Source organism: Carassius carassius, chromosome 35 (genome assembly GCF_963082965.1).
Source record: "Carassius carassius chromosome 35, fCarCar2.1, whole genome shotgun sequence".
NCBI lineage: Eukaryota > Metazoa > Chordata > Actinopteri > Cypriniformes > Cyprinidae > Carassius > Carassius carassius.
In genome coordinates, this window is record NC_081789.1 from 7,891,133 (window position 1) to 7,902,148 (window position 11,016).

At 34.8% G+C, this 11,016-nt stretch overlaps 1 protein-coding gene across 3 annotated transcripts in view; it reads right to left on the bottom strand.

Moving 5' to 3' along the window:
* ofcc1 (orofacial cleft 1 candidate 1) overlaps positions 1-4,050 on the bottom strand; it is a 77,335-nt gene extending 73,285 nt beyond the window's left edge. For 2 of the 3 annotated variants that reach the window (XM_059524090.1, XM_059524089.1), the window contains exons 1-3: positions 3,545-4,050; positions 3,052-3,195; positions 69-173 (exon numbers count right to left, since the gene is read on the bottom strand). In XM_059524090.1, coding sequence (XP_059380073.1) covers positions 69-173; positions 3,052-3,195; positions 3,545-3,548 — 253 coding nt within the window. In that variant the 5' untranslated portion in view covers positions 3,549-4,050. The remainder of the gene's footprint in view (positions 1-68; positions 174-3,051; positions 3,196-3,544) is intronic. The other variant, XM_059524091.1, reaches the window with a different exon arrangement.
* Between the last annotated feature and the right edge of the window lie 6,966 nt (positions 4,051-11,016).

The following is an 11,016-nucleotide window of genomic DNA, read 5'->3' on the forward strand; positions in this document are numbered from 1 at the left end:
CTACGAGTGATCTCGCTCACCCCGCTTTAATGAACTGAGACGGCCTATTATGAGAAAAAATGGCATACTTAATTCCAGCTCATCTCTGCCTCCGACCCCAGACATCCTGCACCGCCTTGGGTCACCCTCCGCTGCCGACGAGGGGTCAAAGTAATTTTGGGCACCTTCATTTCCTGTGGAAAGTACAGGCGGGCAGAAGAGAGAAAAGAGAAAGTGAGAGGGGGTGGGGGGGGGGGGTGGGGCGGTTGATGGTTGTGGGCCGGGTGAGGTTAGAGATTATTAAAAGCACATGAAGTGAAAATGTTAATTCTGAAAGTCCACACCACTCTCACCGGCTGGCACAGGCTACCTGATAAGGCCCCGCTCGGTCACGTTTCCCTGAGCTGCACTCACGAGGGCCCAATGCTGCTCAGGGGCCTAATTAGCATGCCAGGAAAGGTCAGAGTAGGCAATCTTTTAAACACAACCTGCCATATGTTACCTGTGTTCAAAAGAACTAATAAGAAATGTGTATAAGCCAAGGAGCCCTGGATTTCAAAGACAATACCCTAACACTGCTCTGGGGTCACTGGTCAGAGAGAGAGGGAGAGAAAGCGAGAGAGGGGCAACAAAGCAAACGCTGTATCCCATTGACTCCTTATTAGCAATCGCTGACCTTTGGGCATCAAAGCGTCTTGCCAGAGTTTTATAGAAAGCCAGCAGCTAGAGGGGTTATTCCTGTTAAACAGTCACTACTTTCTGCTCTTCACTACTCAACACGTCCATGTCTCAACTGTAGGTTTTACATCTTGAAAATGGTTCAGAAAGATGCATCTGAGTAATCCTCATCTATAAAATAATTGATATGTTTAGAACTTCCTTTCTGTTACAAACTGGCCAAAATGAATGGCAGTCACTGTTTCAGTACTCAACTGTCTCCTACTGTCTCCTCAAATGGGGAAGGGCCAGAATCTCCAAACCTCTCTGTCAAGATTATGCTTTAAAACACATTTCAAATCAGCTATGACATATACTGTATCTGGCTTGAATTATGCTAAAAATGGAGAAAGAAAAAAAAAACAGAAAAAATTAAGAAACAATAGTTAGGAATATTCTGCACAATGATACTACCAAGACGGCAAGAAGGTCCTTAAGCTCTAAGCTGGGACTTTCATTCCTACAACAGCCATAATGAGAATTGCAATTTATTTTATCCATTTATCTAAGAGTATATCCTCCTACATATAGTGTCTCTGTTTCTGCCGTCATGAGCAAAAGCGACCTTTGGCGATACAACAAAGTTGAGTTGACTTCATGCAAATGAGCAGCGATGTGAGTCTGCAACTACCAGTGGGAGTGCACACAGTGATCCCCGTCTGATACAGTTGAACCTCAAGCTATTTAATTGTTGTCAATGTGAACGCCCCTTTTGACTGACATTCACCCATCAAATAAATTGAAGTGACTTGAGTTCTGAAGTGAAGCTCTTTTCCACGGTAAACACAGTTTGGCTTCCATTTCTGTTTTTGTTGGAAGGGGCTAAACATTTGCATTTGCATAACGTTGGCGGTCTTTGAAATGATGTCTTTGAATTATATCTTTGATTTAACTACACTGCCTGGCCATCTTCCAGTGTTTCTCATCCTTAATCAAACTCTCCTCTGTTCTCCATGAACGCTATCAATAATGCAGCTCTGCAATGCGGTCTGACTTCTCTAGAATAACACTGATTTGTCAGGGCAGCTGCTTATAGATTTAGGATGGTGAAATCATGCAATTTTCGTACATATAAGTAAATACATTCTCAACTACATTCTGGCAAAATTTACAAAAATACCCAAAAGACAGCTTCTCTTAGGACAAAATAATCTGTCCTTTTTTTTTTTCTTTTGCAGTGTGAAATGAAAGTTGATGTGGTATCTATCAAAGGAATTGAACGCAGCGGTTTTACTTTTGAAATTATGCATAGGCAAAAGCTAAGGTTTGATCTCAGCTTGAATTTGATAATCATTTGAATTATTTACATGCGGGAATATGCCTGCCAGCTAAAACACACTCTATGTTCGTTCCAGTGCTCTGTAAGCTTTCACAACACACACAAAGACGGAAACTGACTGAAATTTAAACTCCACTCCTTTTTTCTTTTTTGTATTTTTTGTATTTTTTATTTTTTTTTTTACTTTTGTTGCATATTTTGCATTTTCAGTTATTCTACATATATATTCTACATTTAATCTAAAGTATTGGTTAAGAAAGTCAAATAAGAAGACTCAGCTGAAGCTTTTTTACAATTATTATTAACAAAAGGTATTGCAACACTTAAACAGTCTACAAACATCCATTATATGAATACATACTTTTCTTGATGTCTATTGCTTACACAAACTTGCTACTTAACTTTTCATCCATAATGATATTTCTACCACCAAGCTGAGCATAAGATGTGCTTTTCCTGAAATGAGTACCACTTTTCTGTCACTGTTCCTGTGAAATGCAGTCATTTTAATTTATTGTGATAGATCATTGCTGATCTGGTGATTATATGCACAAATTGTCCATTTGCTCTTTATACCTTAACAATGACCAGTATTTCTGTACCATTAGTATCACCAAACAAATTGTAAATCTAATGACTTTTTTTAAACACATTTCCCAAACACTCTGTCTGTCATATATTGTAATCAGCTCACCATGCATGAAAAAAATGCACACTTTACGATCTGCTTGGACAAGACTGATGTTTTGAAAGTGCCACAGGGTGTTCTTACGAAGTCAACTGACCAATGGCTTACATATTGTTGATGATGCACAAAAACAAGGATATGAGAAAGTACTTATACACTTACAAACTACATATCGGATTCATAACCTGCTATGACAAGTGGGTGTATGTTCCAAGTGTAAGTCTACACTGGTTTCTTTTAGATGATGAGCAGCACGTTTAGCACGTTATTCTCTCCTGCAACATCTGCAGATGCACCTATGCTACAACGGGATACCTGTTGGGACAGGCTGCACTGGAATGTGAGGCTGGGCCTGTGTTACAGAGAGAGGGACAGCATGAAGCTTCACCTTGTGCCATAGCTGCGGCCTGCAGCCCTGCACACTTCTGAGCTGCAAGCGTGCTATCGTGCCCACCACTTCTCATTTCAAGCTCTTCGTCCGAGTCCTCCTGGAATGCAGGATTCTCAGCACCTTCCATCAAGACTCTGTCTGCTGAGGACAAAAAGACAAAGCTCATATGAAAATAAAACCAAGAAGGTCAAAGTGGCACATTATTCCAAAGCACATTTAATGGCAACTGAAAATTCTTCCCTACTTTAATGACACAGAAACACAATGAGGTTAAAATTAAACCCAAAGCACGAATAGGAATGGTGTGTGAAAAAGAGGGGAAGAGAGAAGACGAAGAAGATGAAGGAGACGAAGAAGAAGAAATGATTAAAATAATTACAAATTGCGCCCTGACAAGCAAGAGCAAAATTTAGCCCAGAGCCATTTGTCTGTAATTAGTTAATTAATCCTTACACAAATTATGAGCAATAACTCATCACGCGGGACTCACCCATCAGAAATTCAGCCGACTTGGATTTCTTCTGCTCAGGTTGCTCCACAGCCTTCTGCTGCAACTTCTGGAGGGAAATTGTTAAATGAATAAATTAGCTGCAGAATGAAGATCATCATTTCTGATCCGCAACTAACGCAGTATTTTAAATATGGGACGACACGGAAATGTCATTTAATTTACAATGCCGCTAAAGGGGTCAAGCACTAATTGAACAACAGAGTGGAAGAAACTGAAATCATAAATAGATAAGTTGACATGAATGCCTGATGAAGGTCACATTAAAATACTTACAATGTCCAACCCCCACCTTCCCAAATCCCACCCCAACCTCCAACCCGAAAAAAAAAAAAACCTTTTATCCTCAAAAAAAAAAAAAAAGATGCATTTTCATGAGCACTACATGAAAATGTTGGAGGTTTGCCGTGCATATGAATATGCAAATCATTATAAACACATTGCAAGCAGTATGAAGGCTCAAACATATGAGGACGAGAATAGGACGAGAGATCTCGCACCAAATTAACAACATAAAACAGAGTTCTCAAACTGGTTACTGCATACTAAAACTTTAACATTCCATGAAAGAATATGAAAAAAAAGTTGAACATTTAAAATGAAAGTTTTGACTCAAAACACTTACTGTAGGATATATTTTAAAAATACAGGTATTGTTCATTGTTTTAGGACCACAAGTTAGGTTTCCTACCATTATATACTGCATATGAGCTATAATTAAATAGATTGTTGCAATATATAGTTGTTTATACATGTACAACATTAATGTAATGTTGAATGAAGCACACAACAAAAATCTGACGTGCAATGTCCAATATTTGCATGATTCAATATATATTTTGACTACTGCAAATAAGACATTCATTATTGTTACTATTGTGAGATCAAATCTGACACATCAATAACCACACTTATTTTCATAGTATCATTTGTCTTTAATGAATAGGGGAAACTGGGGTTTACATATCTTTTACTGTTAAATTGTGCTGAAAAGCATACAAATCTTTTTAAAAAAAGGCAGAATCCATAGCAAACGTACAGTGCTTATGCCATATATTGTGGATCCACACAGTATGGATCTGCATGTGTTAAAATAATAAATATTATAAATAAATATCTTTTTGTTTTTATTTTTATTTTATTTTTTTTATTTTTTGGATGACAAAAAATGTGACTGTAGTACTTAATTCTTGCACTTGTAAATGAGTCCTGAATTGCACAGATTACAGTGATAAACACTGCTATATATATGAACATAGCATACAGATGCACAAAACATAAAACATCATCTTAAAGACAGCAGTTAAAGTGGGGAATGTTTTTCATCTTACATGACAGAGCAATTAAAGTTGAGCAGGACACACTCCAATCTGGAGCAGAGTTTAGAAATCTGCTTTAACATCCAACAAGCCCTAAAGCCACACATTCATTTGCACCGCTGAGATTAATGCTAATCTAATTGTAACTTATTTAAAAACCATTTGCTTTTCCCCCTACTGTCTTCAAATCAATTTCTCCAACAGGAAGATGGAAAGACTGACCAGAAATTTTAAATGTAACATTTAAGTTCTTCTTATTATTTTTATTTTTTTATTTTTTATTTTTTTTATGTATAGTCATTCTAGAATATCTTATATATATATATATATATATATATATATATATATATATATATATATATATATTGGTGTATTTATATATATATATATATATATATATATATATATATGTATTATATATATATATATAAATGTGTATTATATATATATATATATATATATATATATATTGGTGCATATATATATGTATTTGTACTTTGGTGCATGTCCCGCATGCAAATTTACGAGTGATAATTGGGACTCCACTTGAGAAATAAGCAAATAATGATTTAGCTAAAAGCAGAATGACAGATAATTATCTTCACCAATTCAACATTTCATATTATCCATCCAGCGCTCTCTTACACTGGTGGATTTCAATTATCTCCCAGTAACAAATCTCTTTAATTATTTTCTGAAGTTGTCACACCAGCATTGTCATACAGTATTCCTCTATTTTTCCCAAAATAATTTTTTGAGTCGAAAAAAAAAGTGGCTTTAGAAATTAATGTTAACTATTGCCTTGTTTGAACAATATTTTAAAATTAATCTGATATCACAATCATAATTTCATGCTAAGATCCAATTTATTTTTAATTTTGACAAGAAAAAATCGCATAATGAATTGTACTGTTGGCCAGTCTTGCTAAGGAACACATTTTGAAAGACCATGTGTTAGTTGTATTTTACTGTCACTAATTCTAGTGTTCTCATCTCTCTTTTGGGATGTAAACACAGAAATAGGCTCTAGGGTCAGATATCATCTGTTTAGCATCTAAATTAATTAATCAATCTTACTATGATAAAATAAGGTAATTATCATTATTCATCAGCAGGGTCCTGTGCCAAAATATTTTACCAAACGCTGAGCAACTGTCATTTGCTTTTAATATCTTAAAAACTGAACAAATATACATGGCCAGTGCGTTAGCAATTCAGTGTCAGGACTAGTGTAAGGTGCCAAGTAATCCCACTAATATCTGCTTTAAACACACTATAAAATAAGTATGAAAAAAATGGTTCAGCTGACATCCGGAGGCATCCCGTCTGCTGTTAGAAATGAAAATGCTGCCCTTTCTCTCAATGGACACTAACAAGATGCCACTATGTGCTGCACCATGGACAGAGAGAGCAAGAAAACCTCTCTAATGGATGACAAGAGAAATGTATGAGCTTTATAAAAGAATGTGATTGTTGTCGAAAAGAATTGGGAATACGGAGGCCATCTTCAGCCTGGGATCCATTCAGAGTGCAGCAGCTAGGCGTAAGGCTGGTGGGCATAGACCAGTTCCAGAGTGAATTTTGCATACTGTACGGATCATTGCCCAGTTCAGAGCAGTCACATTGAATCTGCCTTCAACCAATTGTGCTTCATGAAACCGTCAACCCTCATTTACGTCTGACTGTTTTCTTCTGCTGGCCGCGGTAAACAAGCCCTACGACAATCTCTCTCTCTCTCTCTCTCTCTCTCTCTCTCTCTCTCTCTCTCTGACCCTGTTGATGTGCTGACAGCCTCTGTCCTCTATGTTGCAGCTTTAACCTCAAGCTTAAACACACACACAAACACAAACACTTACGTGCACATAACCCAAAATCCAAGAACTATGCTGAATCCACATACATGTTCTAAAAATGTATATATATATATATATATATTTATAATACCAATGAGGAAATAATTATTAGATCAAATAAAGAATGAAGTACAAAACTATTATAGTATAATGTAATATAAACAATAGAGCTAATACCCATTATGCATTACAACAAATGACTGCAGATAGCACCAATGGCCTGATGATTCTTTACACTTGCAGTCTAATTCTTTGTTAATACTGACTTAGCATTAAATTCAAATTTACTTTTACTTTTATTTAATTTAATTCACACTTCATCTATAATATTTGGCCATTTATTTACGTCAAACATGCTACAGCCACTGTAATTTCTTGAATATGTGGACATCAAAAGGTGTAAACTCAGAGTGAGAGTTTAAACTTTTATTTTGAAATTGCGATGAACAGTTAGCATATTGAGAAAACTACTGATGTATTATCCTGTGTGTAAGTGATAACTGTTTGCGTGCATTATTTACTGTAAACGAAGCCATTCTGACAAGCACGTACATAACATACACACATGTAAATAATTAGGGTGCACATAAAACCTGCATTGCATATATTTATTTAATTGAATCATAGCGTTATATCAAGCATTTAATCAATAGCATTATTAGTTATTATGATTTTTAAATGGGTTTAATATATCATGCAGCCTTGGAAAATGGTTTAATTTTGTTTCATGGATTCTCGTCCGTGGAATGTGCAACATCCTGTATTTTGCTGGTTACTTGACACAAACAAAATGCAATCAAGGGTTTATTTATTTATTTATTTATTTATTGAACCTAGTACTAAAATTGAATCAAGGAATCATGACAGGCGTGATCTTAATAAAAAAAATCATATATGTTTATAGTGATTTTACAAGCTTTAAAGCTGCTTTATCCAAAGGTAATTCAGAATTCGGAATTCACAAACCTGCATCAATAAATGACACTCAAATGTACAGTGTGTCCGACTATTTCACAAACACTGCATGAGATCTAGATCTTTTAAATTCATATTTTGTCTGAAAATACATTCAAAGAAAAAGACTGATGAAAGCACTAGCTCGCTTTGTAAAAACCCTCACTACAGCTCTGTCTTCATGTATTTTTAGAGCATGCATTTTCACAAAATACTAATTGTTATTAAACTAATATCATTATGTTGAACAACAACCATGTCAGTTGGTGAAAACAGGAAAACATAATTAGAATTCAGACTTAATTAATCTACGCTGGCCCCTTTAAGTGAATTAGCCAATTATTTATGCATGTGTGCCCCTTTGATGCTAACTGATTACGAGGGGAAAACAGAACCTTGAAAAATTACAGAACTTTCTTTGTCGTTTAAAAATGCCACTAAAAAACTTGATCCTTTCATAAGCTAAACATATTTGATAACAGATTATTTATTCAGAATACCTAGCTTACTTCAGAATATCTGACATAGTACCTGCTTCCTTTATATAAAAACAGTACAATTCATACAATATATTTTTGTCCCATTGATTGGTGCGTTCACCCAACTGTCTGTCCAGTTCGTGGGTGGTGTCCAGTTATCCAGTTATCCAGTTTATGAAAAAATGGCAATCTAATCAAGCAATTTGTTTAAGTCAAGTTGAGGAAAGTGCATTGGACAGTGTATATATGTTTATTCCATGCAGGAAATCTGCACGCTGTGAACAATATACAGTACATACTACATACTGAAGAAGAAGTTAGAGTGGTAAGCTACTTTGCACCTTTACTTTACATTCAAGCAATACAATAATGCTGAACAAGGCAAGGTATAATAAACATGTCAATATGTACTGTTTTGTGTGCAAAACCAAGTGGCAGTCTAACCCAGCTGAATGAGGGGCCAGGTTGGGATCATGGGAGCTCTTTGGGATTTTAAATAGGTTTTTTGTTCAGCTACTTGAGAATTCCTCAGTTTTCTGTTATGCCGTTTCCTTCTCTCAATTCCCAGCTGACCTCTCACAGGCCACTGCAGCAAATGTTAAATGTGAATGGTAAGTCTGCCTTTGACTTAATAGAAAATTGTAAGCTGAAGTCTCTGACCCTGTATTGAAAGCATACTCACATCCATCACCACAGAGAGTACATTTTACTACTCCTTGTGTGATGATCTTCGACCTTTAACTGCACATACAGACTTACAGGTTATTAGTGACATTTGGCTACCTGTGTTTAACTAAGTTTGTACAAGGATGTGTCTGTGTTTCAAATTATTTATTAAAGAAATTAGACAAAAAAAAAAAAAAAAAAAAAAACCTTGGCATTGACTTTGGAAAAAGACTTTCATGGAGTTAAAGGAACTACTGTATATTGCATAGCTGAATTTTCAGCAGCTACAGTATTACTTCAGTCCTAAGTGTCACATTGAAAATATTCAGTTATCAACAAATATTAGTGGCGTTTAATTATTAATAATGGTTCTCATTATTAAAATTCAACAGTTTTTGCTGATTATTAACTTTGGGAAACCATTTTTTCAGTATTATTTGATGAATACAAAGTTCAAAAGAACAACATTTATTTCAAATTATAATATTTTAGTAAATAGCAAATTCAGTAATTTAGTATGTGATGAATTAAAGTGATGAAGTTAAAGAAGTGATGAATTAAAAAAAATAGTGCATAATTGCTTAGTAAAAATAATATTTATTGATTTATATTTAAATCTATATTAATGTTTAGGTTTATGTTTTATAAATATGTTAATCTATATTTCTTTAACCTCAAACTTTGAATGGTAGTAATGGTAGTATCATGTTTTTAACAAAAATATAATGCTGCAAAAATGGTTTTCTACATAACAATGGAGTAAACGTTTCTTAAACACTAAATCAGCAAATTCAGATTCTTTTTGAGGATCATGTGACACTGAAGACTGGAGTAATGCTGCTGAAAATGTACCTTTGCATCACAGTGAATAAACAACATATATAACAATATATATATATATATATTGAATTGTAACAAATATTTCGCAATATTAAAGTTTTTACTGTATTTTTATCAAATACTGTGCTGCCTTGGTCATCATGAGCTGTTTAAAAACATTATTTTGTCATTATGTTGTTTTGATTAAGTAATAATAACTGTGGGGTGGTGATGGTGCAGTGGATAGACAAATGCACTTGCTGTGGGAGACCCGGGTTCGACCTGGGTTCGAATCCACTGTGAGACACCAATGTGTCACTGAGCAAGACATTTAACCCCTAGTTGCTCCAGAGGCATGTGACCTCTGACATATGTATATATATATACATATATAGCAATTGTAAGTCGCTTTGGATAAAAGCGTCAGATAAATGTAAATAACTTGAATACAGGTACGTTTCCAAAATTAAAGTTATTTGGATGTATTTTATTTAATTATTATTTTTATTATTGTTATTATTATGTTTTTATTTTTATTTTTATTTTTTTACATATAAAAGGGGTCATATTATGTGATTAAAAATTTTCCTTTCTCTTTGGAGTGTTACAAGCTCTTGGTGCATAAAGAAGATATGTAAAGTTGCAAAGACTAAAGTCTTAAACCCAAAGAGATATCCTTTATAAAACTTAAGTCAACCACACCGAAGTCTCTTTAAGACAGTTCATGTCACTTGGCAGCCATCAATTGAAACACCTCTCGTGCACCCAAGTGCAGCTCCTATCTCTTTGAATGGAGAAACATCAAATTCTCCAAAACTGTTCACAAAGCTTATGATTACATTTCATATTTAAAATCACCATAGAAACCAGAAACAACTGTGTCATAAATGTTGTTACCTTTGCTCAAATAGCATTATAAAAACTTTACAAAAACATTCTAGCGCTTCTGACTCACAGCCTGTAAGTAACATGAAGTCTTTTATATTTAAATATTTTGCCAATAATGAATCAAATGTGAGTTCTAATTCTCTGATCACATTTGCAGAAATGGTTTTACGTTTACGCAGTGTGAAAAGACAGTATAAAAAAAAGTCATTATAATCAGTAATTATGTCCTCACTGAATGTAACAAATGCCTTGTTTTTAATGGGTTTTATTGGTTTTGTCTCGTCTAGTGATTTCCGGATCACCCTTGATTAACACTGCACACATTTTTGGCACATTACGGCTCCAACGCAGATACCGGAACTGACCTTGTTGAACGTGCCAAGGCACGTTTCAAAAGCTCCACTAAAGATAGGAACCTAGTCTATTTTTGACGAATGCAGCATCCAAACCGCACAGCAAATACAAAATAAAAGTCA